Below are 24041 nucleotides of genomic sequence, written 5' to 3'. Positions count from 1 at the left end.
TTTTCTACTATGTCTCGGAAATTCTATATATAAGTTTATAGTTTTCTAAAGCCATATTTCTGTTTCGCCTTGAAGATAAAATATATTCGACATATCTCGGCATGACCACTACCTGAGCCATCTTGGCCCATGTATATCAGAAAATGGCAATCAATAATCTCTAAGAGAAAAGATAGCGTAAGACATAGTTATAGAACGCTATATGAAAATGCTCCCACGGATAAAGTAAATGAGAAAAGCAAACTATGATACTTAGTTTGCTTGTGCTCTATGAAGTAACCTTGGGTGCTAAAAATATATAAACAAAACAGTGAGATGCATTCCATCTTAACATCTCCAAACCTTTCACACTACCTCCAATATGAGCCTTATTTCAAAGGGAAAATGAATGAGACTAGTTATAAGAATCTCCTGACAATGGCCATCAACAACTGCGTGTGCTAAAACCTTAGACACGGAGGTGCTGCAGCTCGTGAGATATATCTTAAGACCGTCTACATTCCGCCTCCATAGTTCTGTACCGCGAAAATGGCACTTCCAGCTCATTCTAGGTCTTTCCACAACGAGGACTGAGCTCGATCAAGCCGATGGTGACCACTAGGGCGCGGAATCCTGCTGGATAGTATGCTTATTCTAGACTTGAACATCTCCGGACGGAGAATCCGCGGAAGCTCCGAGAAGGCCACGGGATTCGGGCAGTGGTAACTGACACTTGTTAAGCGAAGGGCTCGAACATGTACACCATGAAAGGAACACATTGAAGTGACCAATTGTAATGAAGGGGTACTTATAATTTTTATTTAACAGAATCCAGAGATACTCATGAATCGAATGACTTCTCGTGAAGATGCTCAAGGATGACTTATCTTGAAGAGTAAACTCTTAAGGAATAGATAGTTGATATATAGGAACGCAGGTGTGGGGCAGGGAGTATCGGGGGTTGGTTCTCTTTCCCAACTTTTATTGTCTGCTCGATTGAAGCCTCAATCTTCATCTCAACTTGCCTGTATTAGTAATACATGGGTGCATTGATTTTATGCAACGCAAAGAAACTCCAAGCAAAATGGACCTCTCAATTTGACTATCGACGTGCAAAGTGTGAAGATCCATTAATAACAAACAACTAGTTTACATTGGTGGAATACACTATACAAGAAATTGGGTATTCTTAACGAGGATATATCCCATATGGATGAAAAAGGATTCAAAATAAGTACTATATCAACAAGGGTAATCTGTGGATCAGAAACATATGGCTATCATGCTTGAACAATCCAACCTACAAATGCTAAATGGCCTACTATAATTGTTACGGTAAATGCATCGGGATGGGCTTTACTACCCCATATTATTCTTGCAGGAAAAACCCATCAATTTTCATGGTTATCAATTGGTCTTAATAAATCAAGACTATGAAATTAGCCTGAGTGGAAATGGTTGCATATATCACAACCTAGACTTTGAATTGCTTCAATCATTATTCAATCCAACTATATCTCACAGGCAAATGGTCGATATCGCCTTCAAATCCTTGATGGTCATGACACACACTAGTGGGCTATTGGTATATAAACTTAAGGACCAATCTCACCCATAAGCAGATAGATCCTCTATCAATTTTGTTTCAGCCTTAGGAGGAACTGAAGCTCCTCTTCCGCTGCCCTGTCTGTATTGAAGACGCCTGTCCTGCAGCTCGTCGTCGTCGTCGTCATAGCACTGCTCTTCTAGATACCTCTCATAATCATGCACATATGGGCTGACTCCATCACGACAGCGACCCCTTGGGGCTGTAGAAGATCTTCGATGGCCTGAGCGATCTGCTTTGTGAGACGCTCTTGAACTTGTAGCCTGCGCGCATAGATATCTGCAATTCGAGCTAACTTAGACAGCCCCAATACTCGACCATTGGGGATATATGCAATATGAACCTGTGTCGCATTGTCAAATTATGGTGCATTCAACCTGTATTAACAGAAAGATTTCATACCTTGCCTACAAATGGAATTAGATGATGCTCACACATACTGAACACTTCAATATCGCGAGCCTAAACGCTTTCAGTGTGGTTTACATTGAAGATGGCATCTTTTCCGATATCGTATGCATATTCCTCATACCCTTTGGTGAAGAAGAGCATGGCCTTGGCATATCGTTCAGGGGTTTTGAGGAGGCCCTCCCGATTGGGGTCTTCTCCCATGTCTTCCAAGATGTTTCGTATACTGGCGGCCATTCTAGCCTGTCGAGATATCTTTGTGTGCCCGTCGAGGTCTTGGGCAGCAGCATTTTCTGGCTTCGTCTCAGTGACTGGAATTATGTTGAAATCAGGATATACGTACCTGCGTTACTATCACCATCGGTACTCACATGGATATCACTATTAGTAGTAGTAGTAGTAGTATGCCCCAGTAACTTAAGATAGCGATATCACCGGCCAGAAGCCCTTATACTTAGATTGGGTTAACTGGAGTAACGTTCTCCGAAAAATAATAAAGGGAATACACAAAGCTACTGAAGAAATTATGGGAAACGAAGGTGGTCTTATTCCTCTGAACTAACTAGAGATTATGTCTGTTTAATAACTATACCCAGACCCTCTTACTAAATAATGTATATAGAAATGAGAAGGTGGGGGAGCGATCAGTGCAGCTGAGGGATGGTATTGGCAGATTCGCGGCAATCTACTGGAGAGCATAACTTCTACTCCTCCGCACTAGTTATCGCTAATCTCCATCTTTCAGCTGAGGGATGACCCAGCCTCACCCCACACCAAGAGGCTCACGTGGCTTTGCAAGTCGCATAACGGACATCGCTGTGAGTTTCACTTCAAGCCCCCTGTTTTCGCCGTCCGCATACTCATACTGAACTGACATGGCTACCCTCCATTCCCTGAAGGAGGCCCTTAGGCAACAAGTCACAACTACGCCGTCATCTTCGAAGCAGCAGTTGTCCGACACACAATACAGCGCTGGCTTCGATATCTTCGCTCACGAGTCAGCATACCAAGACTTCATTAGTCCTCAACTATCTCAGCTGCTAGCTCCTCTCTTCAACTCGCGTATTCATATCTCGGTCCTCGAGATTGGACCAGGCCCCAAGAGCGTGCTCGGGTATCTACCACACAGTCTAAGACAGAAGATCAAAAGATACGCTGCCTTTGAGCCTAATGGGCTGTTCGCTACAAGGGTGGAGGAATGGCTCTGCCCTTTGGAGACAGAGTCCCCGCTTCCCGGTCTGGCAAGCCCGCCTGATATACATCGAGCTCCATTCGTTCTGAACAGCAACATAGGGAACGGTACCAGTACCAGTACGAGTAGTAGTGACGAAAAGTTCGATCTTGTCTTATTTTGCCACAGCATGTACGGCATGAAACCCAAAGACAAGTTCATCGAACAGGCACTGGAAATACTTGTCGAGGAGCCCCAAGGCGGAATGGTGGTGGTTTTTCATCGCGACGGGACCCTGCGCCTCAACGGATTAGTGTGCCATCGAACAGCATGCTTCCCTACCGGGGTTGTTCGCGTGCTAATTGACGACGAAGAGCTGGACAACTTCGCTGCGTTCGTCGCAGGGTTTGTCATGCAGGATACAGAGGCTGACAGGGCAACTCAATTCGAGTGGCGTAAAGTGTGCCGCGCCTTGGGCCATCGTAAAGAAGCCTACCCAGACCATCTCTTGTTCAGATCTCCCAACGTCATGGTGGCCTTCACCAAGCATGCGACCACGTTGCCGCAGTTGACGGCGCAGGTCCCGTTGGTGAAGGATAAGACGATTAAGAACCGGGAGGCTTGCCTCCACGGCTCCGCTTCCATTGTAAGACCCACAGATGTCCGGCATGTCCAGCAGTGCGTTCAATGGGCTCGGAAGCACGAGGTCGGTCTGACCGTCGTTGGCGGAGGCCACAGCGGCCAGTGTCTATGGCCTAACGTCGTCTCGGTCGACATGAGTGCCTTTGACCAAATACACATTGTCCCGGCTGGGAAAGATGGAGGAGAATCTAGCTCCGATTCCAACTCCATGGTTGTCGTTGGGACGGGCTGCAAGGCGGGGGATATCGTCCGCAAAACCATGGCGGCTGGCCTGACAGTGCCCTTGGGGGCCCGCCCAAGCGTAGGCGCAGGACTATGGTTACAGGGCGGCATCGGGCACCTGGCTAGGTTATATGGGCTCACGTGTGATGCCATCATCGGTGCCGTGGTGGTCAGCGTCGACTCTGGCGAGGTTCTCTGTATCGGCCATGTACCAAGCCAACACTGCCCGGCCGGTGCCGTGCGCCCAAAAAATGAAATCGATCTTTTATGGGCAATCAAAGGTGCTGGGACCAACTTTGGTATCGTAGTCAGTGTTACCTTCAAGGCATACGTGGCTCCAGTCCACTTGGTTCGAAACTGGGTTCTCCCGCTGAATGACAACCTCGAGGCGCAGCGCAAGCTGAACAATGTTGATAATCTCATCGCCAGCAAACTCCCGGGGAACTGTTCTGCAGATGCGTACCTGTACTGGGAATTCGGCAAGCTGCGTCTTGGCGTGACCATGTTCGAGGCTTCCACGACTAGGCTTATCTCGGATACGTCCACACCCACGCCCGCGCCTGTGGACGTAGACACAATATTGGGAGGGGAAGGCAAATTCGATGTCGTGGATGGCGTCGGTTTGTTCGAGGCTGAGATGTACATGTCCCAGATGCACGGCGGGCACGGCGGCTGCAAAACCTCTGCGTTCAAGCGATGTATTTTCTTAGAAAGTATTGGAGCAGTAAACATCGCCGATATCTTAATGACGGCCGTTGAGACTCGTCCCACGCCATTCTGCTATCTCCATCTGCTACACGGCGGCGGTGCAGTCAGTGACGTGGCGGCCGATGCCACTGCTTTCGGTTGTCGAGACTGGGACTACGCCTGCGTGATAACTGGTGTGTGGCCCCGCGACCAAGATGGGACTGAGATCGCCCATGCTGCTGAGCGGTGGGTATACAAAGTCGCCAGGGATTTGTTGCCCCTGAGTAGCGGAGTTTACGGCGCAGACCTCGGGCCAGACCCCAGAGACGACATCCTGGCGACTAAGGCTTTTGGCCCAAACCGGCCGCGCCTGGCCCGTCTCAAGCACTGTTCGGACCCGCATAATGTGCTGGCTTACGCCTGCCCGCTCCCAAAAGTGCCGATGAAACAAAGACTCATCATTCTTGTCACCGGCGACAGTTGCGCTGGCAAGGACTATTGTGCCGACATCTGGGTTTCCGAGTTCCTCGCATTCAACCAGAAGAACCTCACGGCACGCGCGGTTAGCATTAGCGATGCGACTAAGCGAGAGTACGCGACGGCCACTGGTGCCGATCTGACCTGTCTGCTTTCGGACCGTGCCTACAAGGAGCAACACCGGCCAGCATTGACCAAATTCTTCCAGGACCTCGGCTGCCAGAGGAGCATTTCCTGAATGTGGTGGACAGCGCTACAGATGTAGACGTGCTGCTAATCACCGGCATGAGAGATGAGGCGCCGGTGGCAACCTTTTCGCATCTGGTGCCAGACGTCAGGTTGCTCGAAGTTTGCATTCAAGCTAGCGAAGAGACGCGGCAGGCTCGCGGAGGGTGCCACGGCGGTGATGACGATGGTAACGAAAACAAGAATAGCGCCAATGGCAAGTCGAATCTGACGGCCCTGGACTACCGCCCCGATCTCATCTTCCACAATGATACGACCGGAGAGAAGGCGGCAAAAAAGTTTGCCGAACACTACCTGCTTCCCTTCTGCCACGAGGACCTGCAACGACTGGCCAATATGGTGCGCCAGGTGCCCGACTTTCCACGCTCGGGCATTGAGTTCCGCCATGTGCTCGACATTTCCCAGCAGCCAGGTGGGTTGTCTCTCTGCGCATCTCTGCTGCAGTCTCACTTTGCCAGTGATTGGGCCAAAGTCGATGTTGTAGCGTCTTGCGAGGCCGGTGGCTTTGTCTATGCGTCCGCGTTAGCCTCGCGGGTTAATGTACCCTTGGCACTTATTCGCGACGAGGGTAAGCTTCCCCCACCCACTATTTCTGCTGCCAAGTCACCATCGCATGTCTCGGCTTCATCATCCAACGGTGTGAGCGAGAAGGGGTTCGAGATGGCTCGGGATTTGATCCCCCGAGACGCGTCAGTGGTGGTAGTGGACGATGTGCTTGCCACGGGGAACACACTATGCGCGGTGCTGCAGCTCTTAAATAAAGCTGGCATCAGTACAAAGAATATTACCGTTATGGTGGTGGCTGAATTCCCTGTTCACCGGGGCCGAGGACTTTTGCGGCAGCTTGGCTTTGGCGGAGTCAATATTCAAAGCCTTCTGGTCTTTGATGGTGCCTAATAAAGAAAGGGAAAGACGTGGGGGAGGCTCTTGGGACTTTGACTTCCGAATTATCCTCCGTCTTTCTTTCTTTTAGAATTGTGACATGTCCTTTATGAAATCCGACGTATGATAGCAGATGTTTTGGGAGTCTGTGATCTGGTGGTTTTGCTTCATCCTGTCATTTTGACATATTCCCTCCCTTCACTTTTCTTTCTCTTTTAGCTTCTCTTCTTTAACCCACAGACAGATGATTTAATAGATTAGACAGGTCCTTGAAAGCCATATGAACAGTCTGCTGAAATAGCAGTTAAAACCATTCTACCAGGAAGATGGATCCCTACGATAGTGACTGTAAATCCTCAAGAACGTAAGCAGCAAAAAAAAGATTAATATGTAATGCACCAATTAAGGGCTCATCTCTCTTCACTACCAGGGACATGGGATATCAAATTACACTGATCTTCTTTTGAAGTACCGCTGGTTGACCGGCAACCGGGGGCCAAATATGTCCACTCACTACACCAGAAATATGGTCAGTTCGTTACGATTGCCGGGAAATTGCATACGTATGTACAACAGGATTGGATAGGGCACGAGAACTCCAGGGGTGGTTATCTGGTTGAGTCCAAACGAGGTCGATATCAGCGACTATGCTGCTGCAAAAGAGGCTACTTTGCTCTGAATACAAAGCTGACCTATGTCTAAGTTAGTCTCTCAATACATATGTATCAGAAAATTATATCCAATCATCCAAAAGGTTAGTACAAGACATATGTACCTTAATATATGAAGATACCCTACAAGTAGAAAAGGGACAAGAAGAAGAAAAGTAAGAGACTCATATTAATAATTGATATACTGTTCTACATAGGATAGCCTTACACCCTGAAGATTTAGACACAAGAGAGGGTTATACAACTAAGTTTTTGTATTCACGATTCTACTTCCCTCTTTCCATGTATATTTCTGTTTTTAAAGGCTTAGTGTTGCCAGAAACTATTCGCAGTGGTCACAGAATTATAAAACATTAGTCGCTTATATCTCGCTGTTGGTGCTGTCATATGTTAATACCTCTCAAGCACGTATTCCCCAATTTAGCGTTTCTTTACACGGAAGCATACTATTAAAGACACTAACAGAGGAGTCATTCTAAGCGCGGGAGCAATAAATCACAAGGAATGCCCAGTGTATGAATTTGAACGGAGCAATGGCATCCTGTGATCCTTAGCACTAATATATGGATTGTATTGAAGCGATTTAGGCGCCTTTGGAGTAAGGCCTCTATTAATAACAGAAACCACGTGCAGTCCGTGCGCAGACGCCAAACTTGCTAGCATGGCACCCATTCCTGGCTATATCAAACAGTGGATCCAGACTCCGCAACTCTCTCTGTCCTTTAGTTGCCTGCGTAGGGCAGTGTTTACGTTCATTGATCCTTTCTTTTTTATGCCCATCCAGCAATTATGGGTGGACCGCCTAGTTCAGGAATTACGTGGTTCGATGATCACAAGTGGACAGGACGCGAGATAATGTTTGATGAACCTATCCCGTCAAGATGGAGGATTGTTTGAAAAATCTGTGAACGCGAGATTTTGCACCTTGAATGGGAGGTGAAGAAGAGGGACTGGAGGGCTGAAGGACGTGGTGTTTTTCTTTGCTCCGATACCCATGACAAAAAGGCCGTAGTCAAAGTTCGGCTGCAGTAGGTTCTTCTCGTATATCTATATGCATGAGTTTGTGTGTTTACTCTGGCCAAACGCTCCTAAAACTTGACATAGAATCCCATATATGGGAACATATTTTAGCTCCTCTGAAGAGAGAGCAAAACAAGCCATACACGATATAGGCGAAACCACTCGGCTTGAAATAGATGCCCTGCGACGTTTAACACAAGCAGGCTGTTCATCAAGCCCAGCTTTGCTAGGTTGGAAGCGTGAAACACAAAGCAACATCGACTGGGTCCCTGGGGGATATATAGAATATATCCTAATGGAGCGAATGCTAGGGGTCAGACCGCTACCTTATTGGCAACCCATGGCTCAGGAGGAGAGGGATCGGCTTCTAAAAGCATTTTAAGGAGGCATACCTGTAAGTTTCTGACGGCCCTATTTTCTTGTAGAGTGGTATTTAATACATTTTTGCAGTGAGTGTATGGCATGTGGCAGAGTACATCTCGACGAAGGGACCCGAAACCTCATTTGGGACGATCGAGCCGGGAAATGGTAAGTATACAGCGTTTCCCATTAGGTAATTCGTGCAGCTTACTTACAGTGTCCATCCATTAGCTATGTTATCGACTGGGAAGATTCGTTGGAGACTACTCTAGAGGATACCTGGGAAGATAGGCTCTACAAGAGCTATGTCCTGAAATGGGACTGACACCCGAGCAGAGTACGGCAGGCGCCTTAAGAGCTTGACTAGGACCGGGGTCTCTTATGTTTATCTTTGCTTCAATGATGCCCTGAAAATTTAGAGGATCATCCGAGTCATTCGACGATCGTGTCAAGTGGTTTGTCCTTGGCAGACTCTGACGGATGATCGACTTGAGACTTCAACTGCCGGTGCTCCCCACACAATGATGACTTTCCAGAGTCCAATTGAATATATGCTCGTCGGCCATACGAACGACGACTTCTTTTTATTCGCTCACAGTACCTTGGCTGTATGTCAGTTTGAGAGGCCCGTAGGCATCGGACACTGAGAAAGGACTCATCGTACTAATGGAGAAGCGTATTTCTTGACATGCTCTTGACCTGGTGCCGGCTTATTCGACTGTGTCAGACCTTAAACTGTTCAGAAACGAGGCCCATCCACCTCATCATTCCCGTTTAACGGCTACTCAAGAAATAGAAAGTTTTTGCCTTAACAATTCCCACTTGAGTACCAAACTGTTACCAGAGAGTGCTGGAACAAGAAATACCCAAAAAGAGACCTTGAATCTCGCGTATTTTACGATAGCTATGATCATGTTCGTCGAATGCTAGTGTCTCAGGGACAGTCGCGAAGATCGTGAGTCGGTCGGAACAAAGGTCCTTTACCTGATTGATATATTCCAACATAAATCCACAGCGATGTCTATGCGTGAAGCTGTTCTAGGCTGGTATTCCTGATGTGGCTTAGGCAAGTCCTAACAATAGGGGCAAAGATATGGAGTAGACCGTCCGGAGACGGTATTCTTAGGTCCAAGATCGGGAGCCCTCCACAGCAACAATCGGCCCGACTCGCAAGTCGGACGGATGTTACGCCGCAAGGTTGATCAAGTGGGAATGGCTTGCGAGATCCTCGCCCCACACAGCTCGCAAGATCCATTCCACCGCAGCTAGTGAACGTTTAGGGACTTAAAGCGTCACTAAGGGCCCTGGAGAAGATCCAATGTATCCTTTTCCTAGCTGGAGCCGAGGCGATGATTTAGTGATACACCGAGCGAGCACTCAAGATTCATAAGCTACTGGACAGAAAAATGTAAAAGCCGCCGTCTCGCTTCTAAAATATGAGAAGGTGGAAGATAAAACAATATTACAAAACTGAATATGGCTACTGCAGGGATTGAACGTCGTGTGGACATCAAGATTGCTTCGTCCTCCGAGGACTTTATGTGTGGATGGCTTTACTCGTCTCAGAAATCCACAGCATCAAACCCCGGGCCAGCCATTGTCTTAGCCCACGGCCTGGGTGGAACGAAAGAGCTAAAGCTCGATGTATATGCCGACAGTTTCAATCAGATGGGATACACATGTGTTGTCTTCGACTACCGTTGCACCGGTGGATCTGAGGGTCTGCCAAGAGGTCTGATTGACTGGAATCAACAGCAAGAGGACTGGAAATCTGCGATCAAATATACGCGTCAGTTGGAGAACGTCGATCCGAACCAAGTCGGCCTTTTTGGAACATCTTTCAGCGGGGGCCATGTCATTCAGCTGGCCGCTACTGATAAGAAACTCAAAGCAGCCGTCTCCCAATGTCCCTTTACTTCTGGTTGGCAGAGCACTCTTTGTACAGGGATGGCGGCTGCCCCGAGGCTTGCAGGGCTTGGTCTGTTAGACATTCTCTTTGGCTCGGACAAAAAGCCAATAACTGTACCACTGACCGGAAAGCCAGGTGAGGGTAAGTGAAGACCGTTTATCCTCGGAAAATAATACCAAGGAAGCTAAAATCCACGACAGCGGCTCTGATGAACGCTCCAGATGTGCTCAGTACATTTCCGTTACTTATCCCTGAAGGACATCCGTTTCAGCAAAAAGTCCCTGCTCGTCTGACTTTGAAGTTTCCTCTCCTGCGACCTGGCTCTTATGCATCTAATATTGAATGTCCCATCCTTTTTGGTATATGTGGTAAAGACTCAGTTGCACCCGCAGGCGCAACTTTGGCATATGCGAAAACAGCCCCTCAAGGAGTGATTAAGTGGTATGACGCTGGCCATTTTGAAATCTACTATGGTGAACCATTCAAACAAGCTATACAGGATTATAAGCAGTTCCTCCAAGAATACCTGCCAGTTGAGCGTCAGGGGGAGGCATAACCGAAAAAGCCATACCTTGGAAGGAAAGATTTTGGGTTAGTATACGAGGAAAATGATATAGCCTTGTCCATAAAATCAATACGGGCTACCACAATTAGTATTTTCCTATCTTCTTCTCCGGTAATCTGGTCTATTATACATGTGGTGATGGTTGTCGGGAGACGTGGTCGGGGGTGTTGGTCTTGACACAGTGCCTGAGGCAGAGTTATTGATATGGGCCTCCAGAGGAGGGCCTGTAATACTCCATAAGATATTAGTGGATCCTGATCTCTACATCGATGGACCTGGTTCCCCTATGATCTGGTATTCAATTTTAGCTTTTTGTTTTGTTTTCTTAGAGCTGATGGAAGAGAGGGTACTTAGGGCTATGGGTACCGGAGAGGTGGTGAATTGTAGGTAAAACTATTGCTGGCCCTCAGCTGTCGAAGATAATGAACCGATGCAGAAATGTACACCATGCAGGAAATTAGCTGTAGTAGATCTAATCAGTATAATTTCGTATAAGTTTCTCTCAGTCACTGATGATCTATAAATAGCCTCACCTGATTGGCCAGTCGGCTCAAGCGCAGGTCTTCCCGCGTCTTTTCCACATGGACAACAATCTTGAGTATCGCCTTGACCTCCACGCATATGGATCTGTTATCAGTCCTCCCGGACTTCCATACCAAACCGTATGCGCATATACTTCCGCCTTTGGAGAGAAGCAAGATAACTACGGTCGATCTCATTACTCTCGATACGCTTGAGATCGCGAAACGCGCCCACGTGCCTCCAGCCGATGTTCGTCGGTTGTGCGCCAGCATCATCAAGGCGCTCCACCATGATATCGGTTTCAAAGATATCGATGAGCCTGCGTCTGCCGAGCCGAGCTCCAGTATCAATGACGACCTGCCGATTACCCTGGGGCCTACGACAAAGCTAGACTTGTCGCAATGGAGCGCGATCAGCACTCTGGACACCGCTTTAGATGAGCTGTTGGGCGGCGGGGTACCAACTGGCTATGTGACGGAGGTGACTGGCGAGAGGTACGTGCGTGCATCTACATGGGCAGTAGCTTCTGAAATGGGACTGACCGGTATGGCATCGTCAGTGGGAGTGGTAAGACACAATTTCTCCTCTCTCTGTTGCTGGCCGTCCAGCTTCCTTCACCCCAGGGCCTGGGGAAGAATGCCGTCTACATCTCTACAGAGGCTCCCTTGTCGACGCCGCGGCTCTCCCAGCTTATTGATTCCCACCCCTACCTCTCGACCCTGCCTCGCGATCGTGCCCCGACGTTGGAGAATATCCTATCCATCAATGCTATGGACCTCGAGTCTCAAGACCACATTCTCAACTATCAACTCCCCGTCGCGATTCAACGCTACAACGTCGGCCTCGTTGTCATCGATTCCATAACCTCGAACTACAGAGCAGAGCATACCGCCCACAATATTCTAGGCCTGTCGACTCGGTCAGGGGAGCTCACCAAGCTGGGACAAATGCTACGCAACCTTGCGGTACAAGAGGACATCGCAATAGTGGTCGCAAACCAAGTCTCCGATCGATTCGATGCCCTGGACGGCCCTCCAGCATTCCCAAGGATAGGAGGTGGTGTATCAGGAAACGGACCCCCTTCGACTCAACCACAACCACCCCCATCCGCTCGCGAACCAGGCACTGCGTCCACCTTACCAAGGGTCCGGGCAACTGAGTCCGGAAACGTCGAATTATCCCAACATAACGTCATGCTTCCGTCTTCTCCTTCTCCATTCCCATCTTCGCCGTATACCGCCGAAGAAGACCCGCAACAACAGCCTTTCGACGGCTCATACCTAGTGGGAAATCCGGTGCGCAGTGAGATCCTCAGTCTGCAGCATCAACAGCGATTCTTTACCGGATGGGGCGACTCACCGCAGTCATTCCCCCCAAGTTCATTCCCAGGCTTCCAAAGACCGTCGCAGAAGACACCAGCCCTCGGTCTTGTCTGGTCGACGCAAATCGCATGCCGAATCGCCTTAAAGAAAGAGCAGCAAACAGCCACAGATCCTCTTCTTCCAGAGAGTACCCCTATCCCGTCGACAGCGAAAGTACACCCAGAACCAGAGGTACCTGGTTCCCCTAGCGAACGAGAGAAGCCTCGGCCAGACCCTCTAACAGGACCTGTCGCCGAAGAGAAAGACGCAGAAGCGGAAGCTAGTTCTGAGACTGTTCCTGTTCCTGTTCCTGTCCCCGTTCCAGTCTCTGAGAACAAACCGAGTAGCTCTCAGCTACCACCACCCTCGTCTCAGACACCCGAGCGCCCTGTCCGGCGCACTATGAAGCTCGTATTTGCGCCTTGGAGCGCAGGGTCAGTGAAGGAGCAAAGCCAAATCCAAGATGAAGTCAGCTTTACGATCTGGAAAGGAGGTTTGAAGAGCTGTGAATAGAGTTAGGCTTCTTTCTCCTTTCTCCTATATACCCTCATTATGCCACCCTTCCCCTTGGTCTTACACTACGTAGGGTGTAATTTGACGTACGGAGTGGAGTAAAGGATCCGAATACAGTACAGTACATATAAAGCTCGAGCTTTTAGTATGTTTCTGCCTAGGTGACTCCAGAAAGTAGGGTATGGGTCTGGCTTTAGTGCCTTTTTCGGCGGGTCGCGGAAGCTAAAATCCCCCGCAGTTCCAGAAATCTTAAATCGTTGCTTTTCCTCTCTCTTTTTACTCTTATTCTCGGCTCTTCAACATCCTGGTTTACGTTTTACAACTACGCAGATCCATATCCAGAGATTCACTGCACAGATAGATTTCATAAGAGGTCTAGATATTCGAGTCTCATGGGCAGGAATTGCCCCATCAACCCATAACAACGGGTTGCTCACGTCTAAACCGTGACGAGCAATGGAGATGAACTTTTTGTTCGACTGAGGTCTTGGATGAGAAACCAAAGGCTCTTTCGCTGGAAAAAAATGACAAAAATGTTTGCCGGGAAGGACAACAGAGATGGTCTAGGTCGAACATACACCAAGAAGAAAACAGACGCCCCACATTAATCGCAATAAAAAAGCTCAACCATGTGATTTCACCAAGATCTCATGCCCCATATACGCCTTCAAGTTGATTCAATTAACTCGCAGCTGCTCTATGCCGTGACGTGATGAGTGTCCAAATCGTGGCCACTCGATCCTGCGAGCACCACGCGGGAAATTTCAAAATAAACTCGTTCTATATCAACAAACGCATAATCTATTTGGAAAGCTTGGCCGGAGGAACTCCGACGCCGTTGGTATTACGGTAGAAGAGCACACCTTCGCCCTCGCCCTTGACACCCTCGGTCGGCTCGACCCAGTGGCAGACACGGGCGCTGGTCCAGAGAGCCTTGAAGAATCCAGTCCAGCCAGTGTGGGCCTCTGTGCGGTAGTGCGAGCCCATGACCTTCTGGATGGCCTCGCTGGCCTCATCGGCGTGGTAGAAGGGGATGGTGCTGACGTAGTGGTGCAGGACGTGGGTCTCAATGATACCGTGCAAGATGTGACGGCCAACGAAGCCGAAGTCACGGTCAATGGTGGCAGCGGCTCCACGAGCGAAGCTCCACACCTCAGGCTGGTAGTGAGGGAGAGTGGGGTCGGTGTGCTGGAGGTAAGTGATGGCAACTGTTTGGCAATTGTTAGCACATGTCTCGCTAGGTCATGGAAGTGTCGAGAAAAATCTTACCTAGCCAGTGGTTCACCCAGAGGTAGGGAATTCCATACCACACCAGGAGGTTGAGCCAGCCATAGGTTGAGCCGATGTAATAGAGGACGGATCCAGTGATGGCGAGACCCAAGTCACTCAGGACGATCAGCTTAGCATCCTTGGCCTCGTACAGAGGGCTGCTAGGGTTGAAGTGGTTGACACCGCCGAAGTAGCCGTTGCGCTTTCCCTTTCCACGACCCTCGGGCTGGCGCTCGTGGTTGTTGTGACCGGTAACGTTGGTCAGGAGGTACATGGGCCATCCAAAGAGCTGCTGGAGAATGAGGTTGATGGCAGTGGCGATGGGGGTCTCCTCCATCAACTCGCTCAGCTCGTGAATGGTCTTGCCGACGCGGGAAGCATACTCATCGCGGGTCTTGGGGACGAACACCATGTCACGAGCGATGTTACCAGTAGCCTTGTGGTGCTTGCCGTGGGAGATCTTCCAGGAGAAGTACGGCACCAGCAGGGCGGAGTGGCAGATCCAGCCAACAGTGTCGTTCAGAACCTTAGAGGGGGAGAAAGCCTGGTGACCGCACTCGTGGGCCAAAACCCAAACACCGGTAGCGATCAGACCCTGGACGATGGTGTAAATGGTCCACAGAGCAACGCGAGCCGGGAAAGAAGGAACGGTCTCCGGCGTGACATAGTTGTGGAAGACATAGAAGATGGATCCCAACATGGCAATATCACGGAAGACATAGTACAAGCTAGTGAGAGCTTTCCGCTCGTAGCAGTGAGCGGGGATGGCATCACGGATCTGCTTGATGGTGTAGTCGGGAATCTTGAACTCATTTCCATAGGTGTCCAACATCTTGCCCTTGTTCTCGGACTCGGACGCCAGCGACGAAAGGGAAGTCGAGGACGGAGAATGACGAGGGCTGTCAAATGGAGACACCGAGACGCTGGGGACGGAGGAATCCGTGCCCGGGTTGCGGTTCAGCGCCATGCGCTTGGGGATAGCTGTGGAAGACATCTTTGTCTTTTGACGTCTGGCGTATCCAACGAGGGGTCCCGAGGTTGCTATATCTGGTGATTCTTTATCAGTACATGGTACATTGGCACATGGTCTGAACGAATGGAGGGAAGGGATGGTAGATGTGCTTCTGCAGGCAAAAGGTTATGCTGTGGACATACCAATGGGTCACTCCAAGGGCGTTAGAGGTGACACGATCTCAAAGGATCCTGAAGGATGAGAGCTCCCTGGCAGCTGATATAGGGACGAGTGGGTATGGGGTGATGTTCAGCACCACTCCGGAATGGCCCTGGCCGGGATTAAGGAGGGGGGGGTAAGGTATTAGACGAGCTGAAGAATGCTGAACAGAGGCGAGAAAAAGAAGAAAAGGGAAAAAAAAAAAAAAGAAGTTCAAGATTAAGAATCAGCTGAAGGACATCGGCCCGGGGAAAAGGCGTGGGAAGGGAAGGAAAGGAAGGAGGCCGCCCCAAGCAAAGAAGAAAAAAAAATACAAACCAATCACAATGGATTGAAGAAAATCCAAATGGGAAAAAAAGGAAAGAAAGAAAGAAAAAAAAAAATCACAATAAGGTAAGGCACCCGAGTGGAAAGGAACCAAACATTGTTCTGGATGGCGGTCCCTTTCCATCTGGTAATTCTCGTCTTTTGGGGAGATCGACGCCGTATGGAGCTGTGCAGCAGAGGGTAATTTTGTGTACCGTTGGGGTTCCATGATTGGCCAGGACTCCTGGATTTGTTTACCCATAGTGGTATTTGGCAATACCGATATTAAAGTTTGCTGACAGCATCCCGTCTTTAATTCGCCTCCAGACAACTGAACTGAACCTGAGCCTGTACAACCAGGACTCGATCGTCAGACAAATTAGCCTGTTCCCTGACATCCTCCCCTCCGTAAACCGCGCTCTGCCGAGGGTCAGGCACATCAGGTGCATGGTTCAGCTACGGCTAACTTCTCGTCGTGCATGCATATGAACGCGAGTTCCTCCCGCGACGAATGGCCGCTCAGGACGCCCACCGCGTCCAAGTGTTTGCTGAGCAGGGCTGGCTGAGAGCTGAAGGCATCTCTCGTCATTTCTACTAATAAACTGGCCTGGTCTGGTAACCACCTGAGCATTTGCAATCGTCCATCGAGTACTGGCCGTGAGTAACATCACACCAAGAATAGAATCATTATTTGCTTATCTGGATCGAGAACATGGTCTCAGGGCCATGTGGCGTTCAGCCCTCCCAGACTGAAAAATACACGGCGGGGGGTATTCGCATTACGCGCCGAATGCCAGGGGGACACACCAAAGAAGCTGGGGAGCGCTTACCGCCTTCTCCTGCCTGCATACCGTGGGATCCACTCCGAGACTGCAATCGCTCTTGGCTCCTCAACAATCTTCGTCCGATCATCAGTCCACTCCTCTCGCGCGCTCGCTGGTGTTCGTTCCCGGTCAAATTAACCTTTTAGAGTTACTAAGGCAGGCAAGTCGAGACGCTGTCATCCCGAGGTATCATGTGCAATGGCAATTGGCCTCTCGCTAATTGGCACCGTCGTTCATGGTCGGTGGAGGTCGGAGATGATTCGGATCTTAAGTCGTCGAAAGGAAGTGGAGGTCCAGATGGACCTTCCATTCCCTACCTTATTCAATCATGACTCGCCTCACATGCTCCATGAGTTCATGAATCCATTGGATTGGGATTCATTTCGAAGCGACATTTGCCATCCTGATCATATTTATCTCAAACGTAAACCCTAACTTTCTTCATCGAGAGAGAGAGAGAGAGAGAGAGAGAGAGAAAGTAAACTGCCATGTGATGAACTCAATCCTGTCGGATAAAACCAAGTCAAGGATCCTCAAACCTTCCCAGAAGTCAATATCAGGGAAGTGTAACATGTCAAATATATCTCATCCGCAGACTTGATGAAAGCCTATCATTATATACCCATCCAACCTGGAGCTATGCACTCACCAACATATGTACATGTAGAGTATAGGGTACATGTAGAAGCAAAAGTCCTACCACCTCTCAATGTACCTCCACAGCACACAGTACATACATATACATACATCCACACACATCAGAGACAATAACTTATGTTATAACCAAGGACCAAAACAACTGAATCAAACAAAGTACCAACCCCCAAAAAGACAAAAAGAAAAACAAATAAGAGAAGCTCTTAGAATGACAATGACAATAACCACTGATCAACTGTAGATAGACAATCTCTGATTGGTAGAATCGATCTTCATCCTGGTTCTTGGACTAGTACGTACCGGGTAGGTGGTAGTTGACAACTTGATCCTTACTTAGTTTTACGAAGTATGTAGAACTTAGCTTATCTTTTCATTTTTCTACATGTGATTCCTATCCCCTCATTTCTTTTATTACTTTTCCTCTTTAATATATAGGAAGTTATTAATTTGTTTATTTAGCATTATTCTTGCAATAGGAATTATCTCAACCAACAAACAAGCAACTAAAAGAAACAGTAAAAAAAAAAGAAAAGAAAAAGAAAAGAAAAAGAAAAAGAAAAAGAAAAAGAAAAAGAAAAAGAAAAAGAAAAAGAAAAAGAAAAAGAAAAAGAAAGAAAGAAAGACAATACCAAAACATCTCCCTCAAAAAGAACCCACACAAAAAGAAAAAGAAAACCACATGGTTCCGAACAGAAAATCAATGTGGCTAGTAAGTGGTAAACTGTAAGGATCATCACTTTGTTCTGTTGGGGGAGACGCCAATTTTTGTTGAGGTTGGATCGGGTGGGGCTCTTGAAAGGATTGTCGGCTGGCGCTAGAACGTCTTTGAGGGAAAAATCTAGTTTACTGGCCACCTGGATGAACCATTGGGCATTTTTGTGTGGCTGCGGTATTTTGAATTTTCCCTTTTCTTTTCTTTTCTTTTTTTTTTGCGGTTTACTTTTATCTGTACTGGACTTGTGTTTTTTTCACTCATATTTCTTTTTTTCTGGGTTGATTCTGCCGAGCGTGTCCGCTTTCCCTTCGATAAGGTATCTGCGTAACTATGTATGTTAGACAAGGGTTACTTACTTTTGTAACAGTACTCCGTAGGAAACCTACTTCTTATATTTTGTTCTACTACCAGAAGAGATTGAACTTGCCATTTACTATCAGCTTATGGGACATTTAGTATACCGACGAAGAGCACAACGCGTTGAGCCGGAGGAGGTCCGGGAAGGGCCTTCATGCCCCCGACGACAGGGCTTACAAAGTAAACTTCGAAAATGGAATAGACATAGAGCAGATGGAAAGTAATTGCCATTCCCAGTAATTGCAGACGGCTTAACCGGGCCATGTATGTCAGACACACACTACTATGTTAATCCGGTGAGTCTCAGAAACGATGTGTTGTGCGGGCGAGGTCTAATCGACGCGATAATAACTAAAGAGTATAAACAAGTTCAGACCGGTCTATTGGCCCCAGAGGTGACTCTGTAGTAACAATTTGAATTGAATTGATCACAATCATCTAAACTAAGTACGTGAATGAGTGTCCTTCTATATTAAGGTCCGTTATCACCGTGGTAGTAGTGTTATTTGGTGAAGTATATCTGGTGGTTATGGGTGTAGTCATGATAGTATGTACTTCTATCAAGTCACGTGAGTGCGCACGGAGCTGGTTCTTGGTGGTATTATTCATTTTTTTAATTGATCGTTTTTGTGATGGATGGAGTGATCTTATTTGGATTTACTGATTTGGTATCTCTATTTACTGATTCTGACTTAATTGTCTATGATTAAGTCTTATACTTACTCGTCTTATGTACTCGGTGTAGTTATCATGCAAGAACCCTTCGCTCGGAGTCGATTAACCATGCCGCGCCATGGTTTCCTCCCGACAGGCTGAGACTGACCGTCGTGCTTCGTAGATCTGGCAATACCAAGACAGTCTCCCCGTGATTGCGGTAGTCGACCTCACATGCAATCTGTCGTCTTTGCAGGACCGGCACTGCTCCTGCGGGGCCGGTGGCAGGCGCTGGGGGCTTCGACGGTGCAGCTGAGGATGCGGGCACGAAGGTCTTGATTTCGAGTCCGGGGAGAAGAAGATGCCCCGCCTTCTGCGGAAGAAGCATCACGGCAAAGGTCTTGGTCTCCCCCTCGTCCGCGGTGAAGTTACCTCGTCGACGACCGCCCACGAGCCAGAGCTCCGGGTTCGCGTGAATTTCGTACGAGAATTCGAGCGGGCCTCCCGCATTCTCGCGATTCTCGGGCGAACACCATCTGCGCGTATGACGTAGGCTGAGCTCGGCTGCGATCATCTGCCCGACTGCGGCGTGTGGGGGTTGGTCGGCAAGGTTGCAGAGTCGCAGCTCGGCAGAATGCACCACTTGGATCTCGGGAATGTCCACGGGGATGATGATGTGTCGGCGGGGGATTGATGGCTGTTCTGGAAGGCTGATTATAGGGTGATTCTGCGTACGCGTCAGCACAAGTTCCATTATGCAAAGCATGAAAACCTTCAAAAAGTATCGCAGGGTGAACTTACCTGGTGCCATTCCTGGAGCCAAGTTTTCAAACCGTCCAATGGTTCCTTCAGCGCACTGAGAAGCATTTCCCACTTGACACTGGAATAGGGTAGTGTTTCCACCTCTCGGACGAGCCCTATGACTTCCATGTCAGAAGTCGACAGCTGTGTGCGAAACGTATCGACAATGTGCGATGTGAGGAGGGTACTGTATTGCTGGTATTCACTGGTTGCGATACTTTCTTTGAAGGTCCTCTCAACCGCGTTCAGACATTCGTCGTCTACGCAGGTAAAATCCACACTGAGACGGAGTGAGCGTCTCGAACCAGGTGACATTACGGCTTCCTCCCGCTGCTGTATCTTGTAGAGTAAGGAGGCGGGCTGTTTGGGAAAGACGTTCATTGCGACGGAGCCATCGATATTAGACTGGACTTGATAGACATCTGAACTCGGTATGCTACATTTGAGGATGCGGAGAGGGATCATCATAGCCGGGCTGACCGTGAATCGAGAAAAGAGGATCTGGTCTTTGAAAGTATCTTGTACGTTGACACTGATGGGTAAGCCTGATACGATGCTGTGTAGAGAGGAGTACGAGAATCGTCCATTTGTCGTCTCATATCCAACCTCTGCGCGTGCGGAGAGCGTCGGATGATGTTCCTCCATCGTGTACGGAATCCTGAACCGGACAAAAGAATTATGTCCTAATTGAGAGAACTCGATATGCCCTGTCTCGCTGTTGGCACTGATCTCGATGTCGCCTTCCACTACTTCGGCTTCAGCTATCCGCAGGCGGAGCCCTGCAGTGGCGGGCCTCACTCGAAGGGTAGCGCTCTTGATATCATTCCACCCACTGTCAAGTTCTAACTCAAGCGTCCGCATCTCTTCAAGATTAACAAGATGAGGCGACACGATTTTCGCTTGAAGTCCCTTCGGCGGAGGGTAGCAATAGATATATGGCCGACTATCTTCGGCGGTATCTACTGCTTCTCTGAAACCTATGGGAAGGACTGAATGTTTCCCGCCCCCGGATGTGAAAAGAATGCTGCCGGCTCGCAGTTCAACCCGGTCAACGTAGTATTTCCCTTGCAGTGTCATCTAGATAGAGAGAGGTTATTGAATGTCACGAGGTTACGCGAGTGAAAAAGAAACAATAAAAAACAGTACTTACCGAAGAATCGACCAGGATTTTCGTTGACGACGACTTGATGGTTGTCTTAGAGGATAACTCGAGCCAATGTTCGTTACTTTGGTTGCCTCCTGTCCCGACGAGCCGGATTTTCATCGAGTCAACCTCAATTCGCTTTCCTAGTAGGAATCGTAATGAAAGCTGTAGCTGAAATCCGTCTTTATCTTTAAAATGAATAATAGCGGGTTTAACATTCAAATCCGCGAAGAAATCAGTCAAAGGGGCCGTCACATCTTTCTGTAGCGCACCGGAGGCCTCGAACAACTCCTCGACATATTGAGATACTAATTCCTCCTCTGTGAATATAGATGACGCATCAAGGGTCTTCTGCCGCGTCGACAAGCTCGACTGCTTATGGGAGGCAAACTTCGCAAGGAGTCGAAGGGACATTCGAACGTACTCCTCACTCCGTTGCAGTTCCTTCAAGCATCGCGCGTACATCTCTAGCATCACACCCTCCAGGATAGTCCACTGTTTGCTGCCGTAGAAAGGAGTAATTTGGTGAAAATAGGAGGCTGCTGCACCGTAGTCGCTCTGCCGGAATCTTACGAGGGCCATGTCCGCAAGGGCCATCTGTGCGGAATACGTACGGTTTGCCGTGATATGGTGGCGATACATATTATCCGTTAGCTCTTCGAAGTGTGAGCGGAAGGACTTTCTTGAGCGGAGAGCAGCCTTTAACTGGGGCAATTCGATACCCGAGAGGTAATGAGTTGTTTGCGGCTGTTCTGCTGGCTGCGATACCTCGGCATCTAGAGAGACTTCCGTCATATCACTATTGCCAGTATTGTCACTATCAAAGAGTAGGCCGAGATCATCCCACTTCTCCCTCCATCCACAACGCCCAGCAATCTCTTCCATCACCCGGCGAGCCATAAGCAGCAACTCCCCTCTGGCGGAAGACAGCTGTTCGGACCCAGTCTTCGGAGCCGGAGCGAGCGCAAGTTTGGGTATTCCTTGGCCTAGTCCAGAATGAACAGATGACAGTGCATCTGGGGATAGAATATCCGTATTGGAGCGACCGGGACGGGTCTTGGGTGGGCTAACTAGTGAACTGCTGCGCCGGGGCAACTCTGGCCTGGATTCTCTAGCAGTGTCTGCTGGGGAAGTGATAGCATGCAATGAAGACTCTGGGAGAGTAAGCGTCGGAGTGGACGTTTGTGATAGAATCTGCAATGCAGCAGCGTATGCCCAGGACGACACCAGATTGTTGATAACCTCCGCTTTTCTGGCATTGTCTACATCGGCAAGCCCCGATTCCAGATCGTATCTGAGGTTGCGTGCGGCAAAGCTAATGAACTCCGTCGCCCTTTCGCAGATCTCTGAAAGTAGCATTAAGTTTTCGGGCTTCTTATTCGTATTGGCTCGCGTTTGACCGGTATCGGGCTCCTTATTGAGTAGCGAGGGAGCCTTCGCCGCCCTGAGGAGTAGAGTTAATTGTCGCGAGAAAATGTAGGCGCGGAAATCGAAAATAGAGATATTGCTTCCAAGAATCATCTCCCGGTAGGCCTTCTTGTTCGAGTCAATGGGGAAATCGTCCGCGTCGAGCTCGGGAATCAGGATTGGCTCTTCATCTTCCTCGTCCTTCGGAGATGCTGGGGATTCCAAGGCTGCCTTGGCCTTCTTCTGCCAATCCTCGGTGTGCATCAAAAAGGTACTACCGTGTGGCTCTCCGCTGCCTTGAAGTTGTTCCTCAATGGCAGTATCCAGTCCAATGGAAAGTTCATCATATCCAAGTAGCGCATCGTCAAACAACCCTACGTTTTCGAAACCTCGCGCAAGACCCTCCTTCAAGATAAAGAACGTGCAAAAGTTCCACCCAGGCAGACTTCTCTGGGAATCTTTCTCCTTGATGTCCTCCTCGTATTGCGCCACGCGAAGATCGAATGATGCGAGAATACCATTCTTGATCTTCTCAATCAAGTCCTCCAGCTGGTCAGCCAAATCAGGTGGTTTCTGCGTGGTTCCTTGCTTAGGTAGACGCAATTGAGCTACCCGGTCCACGGCGGACTTCGAAGTGCCATTGAAATCAGCCTTGACCTTCTCCAGGACCGTCGTAGTGGCGCGACCCCACTTGGAGGATGGCATAGTCTTTTCCGCGCCATCTCCGTCTTGCACAACATGTAGGATCAACCATTCACATGCGTCATGTTTTTCCTGGCTTGTGGTGGACTGCGACATCGAGGCATGAGACTTGATCCATTCGCGCAATGCCTTCCTGGCGGTTGATTTATAGGTGTCATTATCATCGCAGCGTAAGAGGAAGATCTTTAGATAGGGGGTCTGACGGAGGCCGGGGATTTGGTGACGTCGGTGCGGCACTGCGCTATCGCCGGAGGACTTGCGCTCGTTGGCCTCATTCTGGGCAGGGACAAAGCCGATGCGGAGGGACTCGATGGATCGAACGGGGCGGGTAGGCGACTTCCAGTGGAGGTTCTTCAGGGGTAGTTTGTTCGCAAGAACAGGTTGAACGAGGGGGAACAAGCCGGAGGGGTCGGTATATTCGACTGAAGATCCAGATCGGTCAGTATGCAACCCTGCTAGGACCGTTGCGGTCTTCACACACCGGTGACACTGCTTGAGCCCGCCTGCGGTGAGGGATCCATGTTTCCCGAGGGGCTTTCGGGCGGTGACAGAGAGGACTAGCTCCCAAGAAGCATGCCGTTGGAGCAATCCAAAATTCCTAACCGGCAAAAGTATCTGGAAACGGCGAATAAAGTGAGTTCGGGGAAAGGAACTAGTAACAGGCTGTTGTTGTTCGAGAACGGAGACCGCCTTCTCCGCGTTGCGGCTCCCTCTTGGCATTTCTCCTACGGTGGACTTTATCTACATTGCTTCGTATGCTTCATATCTACACGGTTACTGTAGGAAAAAAAAA

At 49.0% G+C, this 24041-nt stretch overlaps 7 protein-coding genes across 7 annotated transcripts; 3 read left to right on the top strand and 4 right to left on the bottom strand.

The window, feature by feature from the left end:
• Nucleotides 1–1724: 1724 nt before the first annotated feature.
• BDV27DRAFT_160865 (GTP cyclohydrolase I) lies at nucleotides 1725–2230 on the bottom strand (the record flags this gene model as incomplete). The annotated part of the gene is made up of 3 exons (XM_032073114.1): nucleotides 1725–1928; nucleotides 1988–2047; nucleotides 2072–2230. 3 exons carry the CDS (start codon nucleotides 2228–2230, stop codon nucleotides 1725–1727), a joined length of 423 nt encoding a protein of 140 aa, XP_031924381.1.
• Nucleotides 2231–2868: 638 nt separating this feature from the next.
• On the top strand, nucleotides 2869–6336 carry BDV27DRAFT_167036 (uncharacterized protein; the record flags this gene model as incomplete). Its single annotated transcript, XM_032074362.1, has 2 exons — nucleotides 2869–5353; nucleotides 5401–6336. 2 exons carry the CDS (start codon nucleotides 2869–2871, stop codon nucleotides 6333–6335), a joined length of 3420 nt encoding a protein of 1139 aa, XP_031924380.1.
• A 3325-nt stretch (nucleotides 6337–9661) lies between these two features.
• BDV27DRAFT_167034 (alpha/beta hydrolase) lies at nucleotides 9662–10836 on the top strand (the record flags this gene model as incomplete). The annotated part of the gene is made up of 2 exons (XM_032074361.1): nucleotides 9662–10421; nucleotides 10481–10836. The coding sequence occupies exons 1-2, from the start codon at nucleotides 9848–9850 to the stop codon at nucleotides 10834–10836; spliced, it is 930 nt and encodes a 309-aa protein (XP_031924379.1). The 5' UTR covers nucleotides 9662–9847.
• Nucleotides 10837–11283: 447 nt separating this feature from the next.
• BDV27DRAFT_147952 (putative DNA repair protein (Rad57)) lies at nucleotides 11284–13241 on the top strand (the record flags this gene model as incomplete). The annotated part of the gene is made up of 3 exons (XM_032070834.1): nucleotides 11284–11324; nucleotides 11406–11861; nucleotides 11927–13241. 3 exons carry the CDS (start codon nucleotides 11284–11286, stop codon nucleotides 13239–13241), a joined length of 1812 nt encoding a protein of 603 aa, XP_031924378.1.
• Nucleotides 13242–13578: 337 nt separating this feature from the next.
• BDV27DRAFT_133291 (oleate delta-12 desaturase odeA) lies at nucleotides 13579–15889 on the bottom strand. Its single transcript, XM_032068058.1, has 2 exons — nucleotides 14511–15889; nucleotides 13579–14449 (listed from the first exon to the last, which is right to left on the bottom strand). Exons 1-2 carry the CDS (start codon nucleotides 15502–15504, stop codon nucleotides 14043–14045), a joined length of 1401 nt encoding a protein of 466 aa, XP_031924377.1. The 5' UTR covers nucleotides 15505–15889; the 3' UTR covers nucleotides 13579–14042.
• Nucleotides 15890–18443: 2554 nt separating this feature from the next.
• BDV27DRAFT_133285 (uncharacterized protein) lies at nucleotides 18444–18928 on the bottom strand. The gene is made up of 2 exons (XM_032068057.1): nucleotides 18551–18928; nucleotides 18444–18499 (listed from the first exon to the last, which is right to left on the bottom strand). Exon 1 carries the CDS (start codon nucleotides 18802–18804, stop codon nucleotides 18625–18627), a length of 180 nt encoding a protein of 59 aa, XP_031924376.1. The 5' UTR covers nucleotides 18805–18928; the 3' UTR covers nucleotides 18444–18499; nucleotides 18551–18624.
• A 329-nt stretch (nucleotides 18929–19257) lies between these two features.
• BDV27DRAFT_133284 (putative TMEM1 family protein) lies at nucleotides 19258–23897 on the bottom strand. Its single transcript, XM_032068056.1, has 4 exons — nucleotides 23730–23897; nucleotides 21146–23670; nucleotides 19996–21072; nucleotides 19258–19921 (listed from the first exon to the last, which is right to left on the bottom strand). The coding sequence occupies exons 1-4, from the start codon at nucleotides 23767–23769 to the stop codon at nucleotides 19289–19291; spliced, it is 4275 nt and encodes a 1424-aa protein (XP_031924375.1). The 5' UTR covers nucleotides 23770–23897; the 3' UTR covers nucleotides 19258–19288.
• Between the last annotated feature and the right edge of the window lie 144 nt (nucleotides 23898–24041).

This window comes from Aspergillus caelatus (assembly GCF_009193585.1).
Source record: "Aspergillus caelatus strain CBS 763.97 unplaced genomic scaffold BDV27scaffold_179, whole genome shotgun sequence".
NCBI lineage: Eukaryota > Fungi > Ascomycota > Eurotiomycetes > Eurotiales > Aspergillaceae > Aspergillus > Aspergillus caelatus.
Note: the sequence above shows the minus strand (reverse complement) of the source record. Positions and strands in the feature narration are given on the sequence as shown.